The sequence below is a fragment of the Hippoglossus hippoglossus genome, chromosome 23, assembly GCF_009819705.1.
Source record: "Hippoglossus hippoglossus isolate fHipHip1 chromosome 23, fHipHip1.pri, whole genome shotgun sequence".
NCBI lineage: Eukaryota > Metazoa > Chordata > Actinopteri > Pleuronectiformes > Pleuronectidae > Hippoglossus > Hippoglossus hippoglossus.
The window spans coordinates 9,048,104-9,064,332 of record NC_047173.1 but is presented as its reverse complement, the minus strand read 5'-3'; the positions used below and the strand labels follow the sequence as shown (position 1 = coordinate 9,064,332).

At 43.8% G+C, this 16,229-nt stretch overlaps 1 protein-coding gene across 7 annotated transcripts in view; it reads left to right on the top strand.

Annotated features, from left to right (window-relative positions):
- tfec (transcription factor EC) overlaps window positions 1-15,920 on the top strand; it is a 42,586-nt gene extending 26,666 nt beyond the window's left edge. For 2 of the 7 annotated variants that reach the window (XM_034578384.1, XM_034578385.1), the window contains exons 3-10: window positions 6,748-7,002; window positions 7,769-7,870; window positions 10,206-10,326; window positions 11,273-11,329; window positions 12,472-12,547; window positions 13,496-13,643; window positions 14,630-14,752; window positions 14,789-15,920. In XM_034578384.1, coding sequence (XP_034434275.1) covers window positions 6,748-7,002; window positions 7,769-7,870; window positions 10,206-10,326; window positions 11,273-11,329; window positions 12,472-12,547; window positions 13,496-13,643; window positions 14,630-14,752; window positions 14,789-15,133 — 1,227 coding nt within the window. In that variant the 3' untranslated portion in view covers window positions 15,134-15,920. Of the gene's footprint in view, window positions 1-1,115; window positions 1,542-2,079; window positions 2,176-4,875; window positions 6,224-6,747; window positions 7,003-7,768; window positions 7,871-10,205; window positions 10,327-11,272; window positions 11,330-12,471; window positions 12,548-13,495; window positions 13,644-14,629 lie in introns of those variants that run through there. The other 5 variants (XM_034578388.1, XM_034578390.1, XM_034578386.1 and 2 more) reach the window with 5 other exon arrangements.
- Window positions 15,921-16,229: the final 309 nt, after the last annotated feature.

The following is a 16,229-nucleotide window of genomic DNA, read 5'->3' as shown; positions in this document are numbered from 1 at the left end:
TGAGTCAGCAGCAAGTATTAACTGCCCCAGTTCACTCCTTAAACTAGTTGACATAGGGCAGGTAAATGCAATTAAACCAATGGTAGGTTAAAATAAACTTAAACGTATTCTGTGCTAGCATTATTAGCTGTAATGCCAAAATTTAAACAAGGAGCAATAAAATTAAATGAATAGTTGCCCGGATATTGTTTGACAGAGTTTTCTCAAACACATAGATTTTTCTCTCCATGTAACAGCTGTGGTACTTACAGTCATCTTATGTGGTCGTTTCTTAATATTATACATTTTTGGTATTATCTACGTAATCTTAATTTCCCCATGTGGATGAATAAAGTATCTATCCATCTATCTATCCATCCATCCATGTGTTAAGAGGGACCTCTACTCTATGGCGGACACGGGTGTTTGTCGGATGCGGCTCCGGTTGGCAGTGATGGAAATGAGACAATCGGGTGAACACAGTAACTTGGGAGCACAGTGAGATGAAGGAGCGCCTCAATCTGCTGCATGCTTGTGACGTGGGTCGTGACGTAAACAGATTTTAAGTTGATGACTGTTTTAGTTGATTTTCCTTTATTTATGACTGCTGGGATGTGAAGAGAATCTCAACAAACAAGATGTTTCAGAAACAACTTACAAACCTTACCTTTAAACGTGGGTCTTTGAGCTATATCCCCTTATATTGGAAATTAAAAAATACAGAGAGATTTGTCTGCTGACTGTGGAAGAATTTTAAGACTGCATGTTCTTGGCTTCAGATTTTGTTGATTAGTTTTGTTATCTGTAGCCTGGGATGACTTGCAGTGACCCTACTCAATTTTGCTGTGTCCAGGATTTCCAAGTGGGAAGTCCTGCACCGGCCTCTGCTGTGGCCCGACAGTGGCTGGGACACAGCGGTACCACGTTTGCGTGAGTCTAGATCTGTCCGTTTTAGCATATTTGCACACATCCACAGATTGCAGTTTTCTATGTCTCCCCAGTCGAAGCCGTGTCTGCGGTGTGGAGGTTTAAAAAAGCCTTCCAAGGGGAAGTGGGTGTCATGTAGATAACCTGGGAGAATGTGCTGAGCGCGGCTGGATGTTCTGCAGGCAGGAAAGTGCAGTGATCCACAAGCAGGAACTCACATTCTGTCAAGTTATTGCACCCCTACACACACACTCACCAACCCCCCTAACTGCCATCTGTATTTCTGCCTCTGTCAGGCCTTTCTCTGACCAAAAAGCACACACATGTACTGACACAGACACACACACACAGGAAATGGCCCGTGCGGCTCCCAAATAAGCTGATGTGTCATGCCTTCCTTTCCGATATTTCTGCAAAAGCTCAGGAAGGAGGCTGCAGAACCTCTCTTCTCCTTCTTCCTCTTCTTCTCCCCCTGTCTCGTTTGAGAGCTACAGCTGTAGCCGTGACAGCTCTTGTTCCTCTGCAAAAAAAACACTCTTCAGCTCCTGCGGTGGGAGACGCTGTCGCTCTGGGGAGCCATGAGTCGCTGCTGTGTGGTCAAAGTCATCACTATGACAGAGATCCAACTGCTACAGGTAGGGGGGAGCGACTCCACTATCGGCCGGGGAAATCAGGACAAGATCAGATATAGAAAAGAATGCTTGTGTTTGTTTGCATGCAAGAGGGTACGCCTGCGCTTTATAGTGGCCATGCACTTACAACCAGAATAACTGAATATCCACTGTGTAATGCAGATTTTGCGTTCAGTTTGCTATCCCAGTCTTATCTCCCCTCACATTTCACAATCTAGGGTGTGTGATTTTCGGCTATTTACTGGTTAGCAGGCTCAGCAAAACCACAGTTCATCTTATCACCTCAGTTTCAAGATGGGGAGAAAAGATAGTCAATCATGGCTCCATGCATCCTGTAACTGTGTCAGTGTGTTGGGAAGAAATCGCAGCGTTTTTGGAGAAACGGTTTAAAATCTCCTACTTCGGTTATGTCCACAATTTGTACAGCTATACTTAATGTCACCAACACCCACTGTTTCATAAACTGTTGGATTTTTCTGAAGTGAAAGGAGAACTTGGGCAAGACTGAAACTGAGTTAGGCAACAGCATGTCGGTGAAGAAGAAGAAACACCTGTGAGTGTGTCTGTTCTCATGGATTTGTGAGCGCAGCAATTCAGCCCGAACTAGAGAAATGCACTTTGCGCTTTGAGCTCAGAGGTAAATGACAACACTATTATATCTATCTCACAAACAGAGGCTGGAGAAACCATGCTTTGAAGGCATACATAAACTGGACTCTGGAACGAGACATGTGTTTCTGTAATCCAGGGTTGTGTTTTTATTTTTGAGTGGAGGATACGTATTTATATTGTTATGGTAAGATATGTATGCATTTTCCTCTTTTGGGGCAAAGAGCACTTATGATATTCTGTATACTGTAGTTGCAGTCGTTGTGTGAAATCATATGTCTAGGTTTCTATTCTGGAAAAACGAGAGCACTTGTTTGGATTTGTTTAAGCTGCAGTATTCTTGTGTGGTTAAAGCCATTCTTAGGTGCTGAGATAATGTAAGTAAATGTGTGTATGTGTGTGTGTATTTGTGTATGTTTACAGTCACATTATGTACATTTATAAATTTTGAGGAGTAGACATGTTTTCGAGTTAAGTTCAAGTCAGGGTTTTCGTTAAGGAGACGTGTGTGTGTGTTTGTGTGTGTGTGTGTGTGTGTGTGTGTGTGTGTGGGGGGGGTCCTCTTCAATTGGTCAAGGTTAGGGACAAGGTTTATTGTTAGACTGTCGACAATGAATGGAAAGTGCTAATAAGGATAGCTGTCTAAAACTGTGTGTGTGTGTGTGTGTGTGTGTGTGTGTGTGTGTGGTGGGGGGGGTGGCTCTGACATCTTTATTTTACTGATTGAAACATCTGTAATGAGGATAATGAAGTTAGGGAGATGCAGCTGATCTCTTAAGTTTTTAACTTGATGCAGGAAGTACAAAAACCGAACTGGACAAATAATCATTTTGTACACTCAATCGTTTGAAGAAACCGCGGTTACATAAGCTGAAGGGTTACTTAAACATTTTGTACATTTGCAGAAATATCAGGAGCTGTCTAGAAGCCCTCGTAGCGACGCTTTGATATCGGTAGGTTGGGTGATTTGGCCTACATACCCAAAGGTTTGCATGTCAGGAATAACTGTGCAAATTAAAAGTGAACCTGTGACCTCTCCTCTGCCAGAAACCTCAGACACTGCCTCAATTGTAGTAGCAGGTGCTTGTAGCCATTTTGAGAAAGAGGAAAAAAAAGTGAAGCGTCTGAAACTTCAGAATAGTCACAACAATCTGGAACTTGAGCCCCGATTGATTCGATTCTTATCTCATTCCTGTCCCCATGAGTATGGCGGGCATTGATAATTTTCAGCATGTCCCCTTCACACATGCACAGGGCTGCCATTGTCGGAGTTGGCCTTGGTGACTGAAGCACCATTACCTCTCAAATCTAATCAGATCCCCTTAAGTGGATAACAAGCGTGTCTCCGGCATTTACAGTAGTGAGAAAGCTGAAGTGAAACCAGGACAATCTGCTGTCACACAAAGCAGATGTGGTGTGTAGCTGGCTAGCATCCCTCCTGCTCTCCGTAGTGGAAAAAAATGTTGATTGGCTAACAACTGGCATCTTGTTTGGCCTGGGGAAGGCAGATAAGAGCTCCCAGTCACAACTGACAAGTTGAGTATTGTGACGAGCCTCCTCTTACTTAGGTGGACGAATGGTGAATGTGGCCCGTCTGTGCTGCTGACGAGAGGAATTTAATGCTGAGGTTCAGTGTGGAGCCTAAAGTTGGCCCGTGATTTAAACAGTGTTGAGCTCAAATACCGAGAAAAACTGTGATTGATGCTAAAAGTCTGAAAACACAATGAGCTACATCATCATCATTTCATCAGCATGTTATCACCACCACCAGTATCCTTTCCACCTTATTCATTTAATCCCTCATTCTCATATTGTAAGTGTGGATTGGACTTCTACCGCAACTTGTGTATTTTGCTTTCTTTTTCGGTGTAATTTTTACCTTGTATTTTATGGTATTTTGATAAACCTGGCTGCTATGACAATTTAATCTCCCTCCATGATCTGTCTGTCTGTCTATCTGTCTGTCTGTATGTGTGTCTGTCTTTCTGTCAATTCCAAACATTCATCCCGACTCATACGTAACTTTGGATAGACGAAACGACACATTCTACGTTTTCAAATTAAACATGATAACGACGCAGGGGTTTGGCTGCTGTAGCCCCGATGTAGCATGACCAGAAGCTAATGGTGGCTAATGTTGGCTGATTTGAGATGACATGAGCTCGTTTTAAAAAGCGTTGTGCTCGTTGACGTTTGATTCAGAAAAACCTTTAATGATGCCAATAGTGTAAAAACATGAATTCTTCTGAATTCCAGCATTTCCTCTGGAGAGACTTTGTAACTCTTGAGAGAAGAAATTACACGTTCTCCCGCTGAAAACTAAACAAGGTGGATTAATTGGATTCATCCAGGACAGAGTCACTTGATCCGGCAAGACCAGAAGCTTATGTTGGCTAATTTTAGGTAAATACAGATTAAGGTAAATTTAGCTGCATCATGGACATTACTCAATGAGTCTGCTGACTTTATAGTTGCTGTAAGACATGCACTGAACTCTGGACCTTTTGGGGAAAGTAGAACTCAAATGTCTGAGTCAGTTGCTCCTGAAACTTTTCCTGCCAGTAAAAATGTCCAGAAAATGTCTGAGTGAGCCAATATGAGAATACAGCAGGACAATGTCCAGAGAAAAAACTCTTAAACAAATTATGCAAATATCGCAGGATGTAAAGGAGGTGCCCTACACATAGAAGACGTCAAGTTGGAAAGACAACTGATTCAAGATCTTTAAGGGCCGATCTGTAAACAAAAATGCATGATTTCTGCAGCCACTCCCGGCTTGAATGTCCTGAGAGATTTTCCTGTCTCGGACAATCTCCTGCTGTGTTCTTCTTCTCTGGAAAGTGCCCAGACTCAATTTTACGCAAGCTGATATCTGAAAAAACGGGTGATGACTCTCACCAGTAGCTTCTGTGGCCGTAGTTCAACCAAAGTTACAAAGATGATCTGTTTTTAAGGTTCGGTAACATGCTTAAATGTGACACCATGATTACATGAGCAGTATAAGGATTTAATATCTAATTTCCCTCAGTTACTTAATATCACTGTCCACAGATTGTGCTACTAAACCCTGTATTGTTGCTCATCTGATTTTCTGTTACTTCCAATTGACCAGCTGAGCTCAATCATATTCCCCCCAAAAATTCAATTTAGTGAATACGAAAAAATTAAAGTCTTGATAAGCCCCAGGAGCAAATTATTATCACCAGTGAACAGCACACTTTTAAGATTAAGTTAAGAAAATCTGGATAATATACCCAGACATGATTAAAATCATAAAATCAATGCATACATTAGTTGCATTATTATTATTATTAACATCATTATTATTATTATTACTATTACGTTCTCCTAAAAATACTTTACAGGATATAAACCAATAAAGCAAGTTATAACACAGCTTCTTTGTGAGCTCCAGACAAATTGGACATTTTTAGGTGAGATGCTCCGTCTGTAAATAGTCCCAAACTTAGAGTATGAAAGACCCCAAAATAGCTTAATTGCTCTTATTGTTTTGGAAGCTGATAATACAAAACTGTCTGCATTGAAACCGATGAATGAATGAAAAGGCACGGTTAAAAATGGCATTAGAGGAGTTATTTAAAACCCCCACTGGGGAACAAGGGTCAATTGTGCTGCCACAACCCCTGGAGCAAGCCAGCAGAGGACTATGGGAGCTGACCGCTGATTGGCCGGCGAGGCAGAAAAGGGCGGTCCCGATGAATTAGTGATAGTCGCTAAAGGCAGCTATCCTGCAGTGATCAAACCCTGGGTGATCTGACAGTCCAGTGTTTGAAGTGATTATCATGCTACGCAACATAAAAGCTTACCCCCAGCTTTGGGCCTAATTAGTTCACTTAGGGCCCTTATAAGACATTGGTAGGGGGACTGGAAAGGACAGACACTCACTGAGAAGGCAGCAGATTAGCAGGACGGCAGCAGCAGCAGCAGATCTGGATGCCTAAAGTTGACCTGCTGCCACATCAAAACAAACTGAAGATTATCTGCTTTTTCTGAGAATGCCACACTTAACTGACTGCAGTTACTTCACAATGCGGGACGCGACCAGAGCTTCAAATGTAAGACCATTGGAATTCAGATTGTCGTGAATCAACTTGTAACATTTATATGTTTATTATAACATTTCCTTGTCGTGTGTTGTCATGTTGTCTGATGTAAAGTTTGCACGGCTCTCGTTACTGGTTTGATAGTGGCTGAATGCATGAGTATGTGCTGCTGCATTTTAAGAGAATATGTAAGTTCTAACTTTTAACCTATATCTGTTGACATTTCCAGTCAGACGCTTGAGAAACTATCTTTAGAATGGGTCATTCCCATAAAAACCTTGCTACGGTTATGTTATGAGAAACATGACTCAGTTTAAGGAGTGTTAAATACAGGGAGTGACTACTAATGGGAAATTGTGACGCTCAACAATGTGCGCTTGATGAAATCTATTTTTCGTAAGTCGACAGCAACTGCAAACAACCCCTGTGCTCTTATGCTCTTACTATAGTCTGTGAAAAACAATCTCCCTCCGACTGAACTACTTTTCAATGAAGCCGACAAAGTAAAAACCATGTGTGATTTAATTTTGCCACAGGTACAGAGCCACCTCGAGAGCTCCAAGTTCCACCTCCACCAGAGCCAGAACCAGCAGGTCAAGCAGTACCTGACGCTGGGCTCCAAGCTGGCCTCGTCGGCCGGGCAGGGCCACGCCATCCCTCACCCGCACGGCCCCGGCCAGCCGCTGGCCACCATGCCGATCATGAGGAACGGGAACATGCCCTCGCTCAGCGACGGCAGCAACCCCACCAGCCCCGTCACCTTGCTCACCATGGCCAGTCACGACAGCGAGGTGAGTCAAACGGAATTAAACTGCGGTTGAATTTATGGAACTGAAATTGAGAAAAACTCTGAATGTGCCTCGTGGTGACTGGAAAAGCGTGAAATTTGAAACCACAAAAAAATTGAACCACAGACCGGATTAAATGTTTCATAATATTTGTAGGTTACGCAACATTTTAGAAACACTTTCCTGTCAACCGTCCATATTCCTGTCAAACTAATTAATTGTTACTCAGGAGAATTGTTACAGTCCCTCTGAATTCTTTGAAATTAAGAGAGATGAGTTATGGCTGACACTTTGCTGGGATGCAGAAAATAAATTCACATGCACCGATGACTGTGTGTAACTGTAAAAAGTTTGAATTTCTACAATGCTCTAGCAGCTCCGACTAATCATCCAAACAAAGTGATGCCATTATTGATCACCCCCCTTTCTCTGATGTGCTCATCAATAACTTCAGACATACAGTCTCTGATGAGAGTACCCATTCAAAGGAGGAAACTAGTTTGATAGCACATGCATGTTTCTCCCCTGCCAACGCCTCCAAATAGTTGTGAGAACACGGCAGCGGAGAACTTTAAGTTATTGGATTAGTCTTTAGCGGAGAACTTTAAGTTATTGGATTAGTCTTTCGACACTGCTGCCCCCCCCTCCCCTCCTCGTTGTTTTCTTCTTGTGTCTATATTGGTTTGAATGTTTTGAGATTTCAAAAGCACAGACTTGGACAGTATTGAAAATTCAGTATTCAGTATTGAAATGACTTGTTTTCTTTTAGTTTCCAATGGATGAAGTTATTGATGACCTAATTAGTCTTGAATCCGGGTTCAATGACGGGGGCTTGGATTGCATGGAGTCAAACCTCTTAATGCAGAACAATGTAAGTATGAAACACTATTATTCTAGCACTGTTTTAAAATGCCACACACTATGTTCTGAAGGTCTTTTATATTGATTTCTGCAGCACAGCCCTCGCTTGTTAACCTGCTGTGCACGTGTATTTGCAGCAGGGTTTATGTCAACTTTAATGTCGTCATGAACGACTTCTGAATTGGAAAGTTGAGGTTCCTCCAACCAGACGTTTAGGCGCAGGATTGACTCGCTTGGGAAAAGTGGGACCTCTCTCAGTTTGAGGACGGCTTAAGTCTGAAGATGAGTGAAAGTTCATTGGGGCTTAGCAACATTTCTCACATCGCTCGAGAAGTTTAACAATAAAGATTCCATTTAAAAGAAGGACAAGGAGCTAAATCTAATGTCACTGTCTTACTTAACGTCAATTCTTTGCTAGAACAGAACTGGCACCACAGCACACTTAACAGATTCTTACTCGGAGAGAAGGAATTCTAAAACTGTTGGGCAAAAATCTTGGACAAGGCGTCCATTTGGTCAGTGAACACAGCAACACCTGTAGCACATAGAGTTAGTTGGATGGGAACACTGGGAATCTGGTCTAATTCCTCAAATACAGAGGGACAGACAAAGAATGATACACAGAGATGAAGCCAAACAAGATACCGCAGCAGAGCCGGAATGAGAGGGGCTGAGGAAGAGATAAGACAATGGTGGGTGGGGGGGGGGGGGGGGGGGGGGGGGTGGGGGGGGGCAGCAGTAGGGAGTTAGGAGTGGGAGTTTCTGAGGCGTTGGATTGGGTTAATGCACACACTCCCCACGGGCTGGTTCAGAAATGATACCATGCTTAAACGGATCAATTCATCCTAATTAGTCATACAGTACGATGCATCAAGCCGTTTCGCCGTGTCAACACATCCGGCAGGGCAAGCGGGAGAGGGATTGAAGTGATTACAGTGGGAGTAGTGGGGGGAAATGTTGCAATCTTTCATTTTGATAAGCACTTCTGTCCCCTCCTCCTCCTCCTCTTCCCTCCCTTTTCGATGAGATAATGAAAAAAAAAAGAAGGAAAACCAAACCAACTGGAGATAGTTGAAATGTCTGCAGTTTCCTCCTGTTTTGTTTCCTCTCGCTCTCCGCTCCTTCCCATCTCTTGACTTGGCACGCAGCCTTATCACATTCACCAGTCCGGGAGTTGGATGTGACACACACACACACACACACACACACACACATCGCGGGCAACATTGGCTGCGAGGATCCTTGAATCCGTGCTGACCTCTGTAGCGTTTTTTCTTTCCCATAAATACACAAATGCGGATTAGACACACATGTGTATCAGCACGCTATATGTTGACATTCACCCTCCCTCCCCTCCCTCTGTCCGTGAAAAGGCGTCATTATAGCAGAACCGATCCATTCTTTTCCCAGACGAGCAGACACCCGTAGGAAAACAGTTTTTCCTCTGTTCGGGCAGTTGACCTGCGTAGCCTCCTCATCTAACGGGATGCTATTTTCAACACAGAGGACATGTTTCATGTCGATTTCAAGCCGAGGGGTTTTGGAAATGGTGGCACTAGCGGATCAAGACACTGCCTAGTTATACCAATGTAGGAAAGCACTAATACTGAATTGGAGGTCAGGAGTAAAGGCCAATATATACTTTTGAGTATAAGGGATGCCATAGGTATATAGAGTACCCTACAAAATACTCTATGGACCCCTTATATATGTCCCTGCGAATAATTTGGCAAAGCAAATTTTTTTTTACACTTGGACTAAGTTATGTGAAAGAACAACATAAGAGAAATGCCTTTAAAAGATATTAGATGTGTATTGAAATATTTTCTCCCTGTTAACACTGAATACCCATATCGGGACTATTTAATGGATGAATCTGGAAACCTTATACGGACACACTGGCAGTGGGCCCTCATCTGAGAGCCTCTGCCCCATCCTCTCGACGTGCACCTCCCTGGAAATGTAGTTTACACTTTGCAACAACTGTGATTGGCGCACTTAGAACGTGGCGGCAATTCATTAACAAAGTGCTGGGTTTGCCTTGTCCTGCTGTGGCGGACATGCGGGTAGAATACGGCTCCCGGCAGGAGGGCCGCAGCCGAGGCCTGGGGGGGGGCGACCGTCATGTCTGCAAGGCTCTGCACTTGCCCCGTGTCACTTTTCTTGTAAATGCCAAACAAAGCCACACAGCAGCTATAAACAACTGTGTTGTGTTGTGGCTGTCGTCGCGGTGTGAATGGGATCAGCGCTGAGGAGCGTGTGAAATGTAAATGTCTGTTTTCCCCTGTGACTGACCCACGCTGCCTCTTTTCTCTCCCCCTCCCCTCTCTCCTCCCCCCTCGCAGGTGTCCCTCAGTAGCAGCATGCTGGACGTCTATGGGGGTGAACCAGGTATGAACGCCCCTAATGGTGGAATGAGCCCCACATCTAACCCCACAAAGCTCACTGTTAAAAGGGAATACACAGGTATGCACCCTAGCACTGATCAAACCACTAACCAATTAATGACTCATCACGAGCTCACGCTGCTGCAAAAATCACACAAGTTATGGTTGGAAAAGATCCAAACCTTGAGGGTTTAGGTAGCAGAACAGAGCGTACCTGCGTCGGCTATAAATGGCAACACATTGTGTGCGTCTGTTCCTGCTAAAAATCGAGTCCAATTACGCGTGTCAGGCAAATATGTAAGCTGATTTGTGTCCAGTGTTTGACAAACACTGCCCTGCTTGTCATTGCTTCCGTTAATAGGCTGCAGAAATGTGTGGACTTTTCGTCACAGTGCGAAAACAGAGGGCCCTTTAAGACATTTCTTATTAATGTCATGCATCAAGCAAAGGCGTCTAATTGATTTAGGAAATCGAAAAGGATGCCTGAAGAACCCTTCGCTCTCAACCGGCAAATAAGTAAATTGCCAACTGGTTCTGAGTGTGGGCGGAGAGGACAATGGGCTGTTACACAGTCTAAATTGTCCTGATTGAATCAACAGAGACAAATTGGGAAATCCAATCTCAGGTCCCCAATTATGTAATTTGGAAGAATGCGAATACAAATATGGATGCACTGACAATTTGGGCCCTCGCCGGGAGAGATTAGGGAACTGTCTTAATTGCGGAGTAAGTAGTTTAAAAGTGGCCACCATTTTTTATTTTCCACAAAGAGCTTCAGACAAACTGGACGGGATAAATTGGGCTCTTTCAGTGTGTGTGTGTGTGTAAAGGAGGTCAAACTGTGGTGTGGGCCAACTGCACAGAAACTCCACTCTCAGGCTTGACCCCGGCACCGAACTGTCTCGACACAACTGGCTGTGCCTCTCGTGACTGGAGGTTTCACGGCGTTTTGTGTCTTTCAAATGCTAAATTAGTGTGCGTTGCTAATCACTTCGTTCCCCTCTCTGATTTTTTTTTTTTTCCAGAACTTGACACAAGGGTGATGGCCAAAGAGCGACAGAAGAAAGACAACCACAATTTGAGTGAGTGTCCCCCCGCCGCCTTTCAACTCTAACGAAGTTTATGGTCTGGCGATGACTTATCGCCGGCCTCAAGGGCGTATTTGTTTTATCTTTGGTCGAGACGTTCCTTTGTCAGATGGCCAAAACAATGTGCGCACTTGTTTTCTGAAGACGCACAAAGAGCCCGACTCTGCAGAAAGTTGACTGTGCATGTGTTTGCTGATATTATTGAATCTGCACTACACTTGTATCATTAGTCTTTTCTGTGATTTTAACTGAAATTTCAAAATGAATAGTCATCTTTTACAAATTGATAAATTTGTCTTTTTGTTATGATAGATCCACATGCAATGCTCATACTCATCTTTAAACTATATTAAAAATATATTTTTCATTTCGCTTATGTCAAGATCTTGTACTAGAGCTCACCTGAGAGGCTGCAGCTCACTGGTCTGCTTCGTTAGGCAGGATTTTCAGAATAAAATTGTGGCTGACATTGACTACCGAAAAACCTTGACGAGCTTCGGCTAATTCACTTTACAAATTATCTTCATATCCTGATGACCCACATGCAGTAATGACTCTGCTCTTGATCCACTCATAGAAAAGGGAAACAAGGCATGAGGGATTTTTTTTTATCACAAACTATTGAAATTAGAAATGAATTGCAATGGAGACATTTTCAATTCTGTTACACTTGAAACCATTTAAGTACAAATACAGTTTCGGTTCCACGGCTGCTTCTGCCGAGCTGCAGCTGGTCAACAACTGATAATGCAGTTTGAAGTTGAGGGTTTCTATATGAAATTCATATATAATATATTTGAGTATCCCCTCATATTTTTTTTTTCCTTATGCAACACTCAATCATCATCAATGCTATTCATTTCCATATCAAAGTATATGTAGGTTTAGTGTCATATATATTTTTATATTATATTGTTTATTTTATATAGTTCTTATAATTTATTTATCTTTGTTCTCTGCACCAAAGAGGAGCAGTGTTTTATTAATTTCCTTGTATGCAGCACTCACAATGACAATATAGGCTTTCTGTTTTCTGATTCCTTCACTGTCCAAACCCTAAATCTACACCCATTGAATTTAATAGAGCAGCTGAAGAGGGTTTACTCATCTCTTTCTTTTTTTTTATGTTTCCTTAGTTGAAAGAAGACGAAGATACAACATCAACTACAGGATAAAGGAGTTGGGGACCCTCATACCCAAATCAAACGACCCGTAAGTTGCAAAATCCGAAAATGTATTTACTGTAAGAATATATACTGCTTCTCGTCTCATATCCCTGAAACAACTGCCAAGACGAGAAATTGTCTTTCAGGGGGAAGTGTATTAAAAATCCGAGCACAAAGACACTCAAAATGTCGTTCGCTGAATTCAAATGAGCGCTCAAGCACATTTCAGTCACATAAGGAGGGTGCACTTGAACCTCCATTGTAGTCGGCGCTCCGAGAGCCATACGTCCTCTCGCTGGGTCGCGGCGGTTCAGCTCAAAAGCAATGAACGACGAGGAGAGGGGTCAAATGCAGAAAGGAGGCGGGCCGCGCCGTTCGAATCAAAGTTTGAAGCACAATTGGAAATGCAGAGATGGGAGTGCGGAGGTGAAGAGAAATCCACCGGCCATCTCTCGCAATTGAACTTTGCCTGGAATTTAAATGGAAGGTTACCGTTGTCACGGCGCCATTAACAAAGGATAAAGGAGATTATTAGCTGCTGATCAGACCGGTGTCTCACTTGTGTGAAAAAGGACAATTTCACTACAGGTCCCCTTAAAAAAAAGTAATAATATCTGCAAAGGAATGACTTGCACTCTAGCACCTTAACTCCATTTCTCCATCCCCCACCCCCCCCTGTCTTCCTACTTAGCTCATTTTCCCCTCACCTATTTTTACTCAAGGATTAATTTTACCGAACAAGGAGCCACGAGAATGGACTTTCCACATAGCTACTTAACTATTCTATTAAAATTCCCCATTCAGTGTCCCCATGTAATGTCCGAGGATGAATAATTGCTCAATGTAAATCACCATTTCTTATTCATATCATAAAAAAGGGGTAAAAACCTCCACGTTAAAACTTTTTTCCCATTTTTTATACGTGGAGGATATTCTGCCGACATCAGGGTGTTCTGTGTTAAAGGTTATCTTTTTACATTTCTCCTTTCTGCAGGGACATGCGCTGGAACAAAGGCACCATCCTCAAGGCCTCGGTGGAGTACATCAAGTGGCTGCAGAAGGAGCAGCAGCACGCCAGGGAGCTGGAGACCCGGCAGAAGAAGCTGGAGCAGGCCAACAGGAGGCTGCTGCTGAGGATCCAGGTAACAGAACACAACAGAGCGATGGTTGAAACAATATATCACCATGGTGACAAAAGTAGAGCTGATCAGGAAGTTGATCGATTTTTACAGAGAGGCTAAAGACTCCTACTTTTAAGCAAGTTGTCCAAACTCACCACGGTTTTGAAGGTTTATTTGTACGCCCTCACACATAATGCGTCCTTTATTTATATTTTATACTTTCATGGCTATTTAAGCACCAGCTACTTGAAGTTCGTTGCACGTATGAAGATGCGCCAGAAAAGTTCCAGCGTCAGCATCTTAACTTCCAAAATGAAGAGGATGATGACAACATGCGTGCGTTCACCCGGGTGTCACGTTTCCATCCCTGTTGATCAAAGCCACAGCTGATAGAAACATGTGTCCACTGCAGAGTCATTTGACCTGGGAGTGAATGTGGATTGTATTAATTCCCACTGCAGACAAAAGCCAGATGTTATTTAGTTTTCTGACCAGTGGAACATGGGCTTTACAGACCATTACACCAGAGATCAGTTTGGTAAAGACCCCCACCCCGTCTGTGCTAATTACCTGATGAATAAAGACACTGAGCTAATCTCTTTTAGTGGAAATAAAAGCAGCGGGTGTCAGAAATAGATGAGGAGCACTAATCAAAGGGATATCTAATGGTGCATGCTTGCACGGGGCTCGGCGCATGACGCTCGTACACTTGAGCGCAAACACAAATTGTGGTTTATTGGACACAAAGACAAATCTGGAATGATCTCTGAGGATGACAAAAGGGTCCAGGGAACCTTTACGGCCACTGACGATAAAGGGAGAGTTTATAAAGGTCAAACTGGGCTTTGTGATGACACTGATAGGTGATTAGTGCTGAGAGCATACTCTGAGAATGTGTGTGTGTGTGTGTGTGTCTGTGTGAGAGATAATATTGTAACTACAATAAGTGAGCAGGTAATTTTCCAAGAAACACATTAAGTAATGAATTATTTCCCTTCCTTTTTCAGGAGCTTGAGATCCAGGCGCGAGCACACGGTCTCCCAAACATGACCACATCCTTGGGGACAGTCGAACTCTCCTCCCACCTCCTCAAACAGCAGCCGCAGCCACAGCAGGCGTCCCCCCAGGCCCCCCAGGCCCAGCAGCCCCAGCAGCCCCAGCAACCTCAGCAGCCCCAGCAGCCCACACTCTACCAGGACGACCCCAACAGCGACTACCTCCAGAGGATAGCCGCAGTGGCCGGCGTGGCCTCCATCCCCACCGCCAGCGGCCCACAGGACCACATCACCGGCGCCGATGGGTGCACAACGTTCTCCGACCCGCTGTCCCACTTCACAGACTTCTTCAGCTCCACGCTCAAGGATGAGCACCGGCTGGACGAGATCCTCATGGATGACCCGCTGTCGCCGTTCGGCACCGACCCGCTCCTGTCGGCCGGCTCGCCCGGAGCTGCGTCCAAGGACAGTAGTCGCAGGAGCAGCTTCAGCTCTGCCGGAGAGGACGACCTATAATCCCCCCCTGCAGAACATACTCTCAAGTTATCTCCTTCTGACAACATGGTTGTAATCTCCAGTGTTAAAGGGCAGACGCAGAGCCTGAAAAAGACTGAGTGACGGCTCTGGGCAAACAATACTGACTACCCACAGGGCTGCGAGTCATTTAACTGAGCACTGACACAGCCGGCAGAGCCCCTCAAAGTGCCAGCTGTGTATTAACTGGACTTCCTGTTGAATGGGTGGGTGTTATCGGACCTAAAGCTTGGATTCCCCAAAGCTCAGCGGCACCAAAAGCATCCCCCGGACCCTCTGCTGTACACCCTGCTCTTTTTTAAAGTTACTACAGACTGTATGTTTCTCTGCCTCCCGCATAGAGCAGAAACAGACCCAGAAAAAAAGGGAGACATTTTTGTACATAATGTAAATAATAAAGCCTGTTTTGTACACGGTAACATGCAAAAATAATCACTTAAAAACCTGTGTCCATTTGTAAGGAAAATACTACTTCACAAAAACGACTGTAAACTGTGGCTGTCGGGATTATATTTGTGTAATGTGCCTTATTTGAAATCCCAGTTCTTTCTATGAATAACTGATGTACTCACCACAATGCCTAACATGTCCTCAGTCCTGTCTGTGTCTTATACGTGTTTTTGATAAGTAAGTGTCTATATGCATCTTTTTTAAACCATGTATTCCTTTAATACGTCATGTATGTATATACTATTATTATCTAACATGTTACCTTTTTTTATTCTTACCAGGGGAGGGAAAAATATAATAAACCCCTTTTTTATATACTTGATTTGGGCTTCTCGTTTCTCATCTCAAAGTCTGCATTCACACCAGTGGCGGATCTAAGATTTTTTCTGAATCGGGGGGGGGGGGGGGGGTGGCATAAATAGGGCCACAATTTACACAACGGGGACAATTATAGGTCCAGTCAGGTGCACATTTATTTAGATTTAGGGTCCAGTCACATGTGCGTAAATATAAAGTGAATATAGAAGTGGTAGGGAGACAAAGGTTTTTAATAGCAACATTCACGTACATGAGACCAGGGCCTTACGCTGGGGCCAGTTCCCCCTTGGACCCACCCCTGAACCTGCCC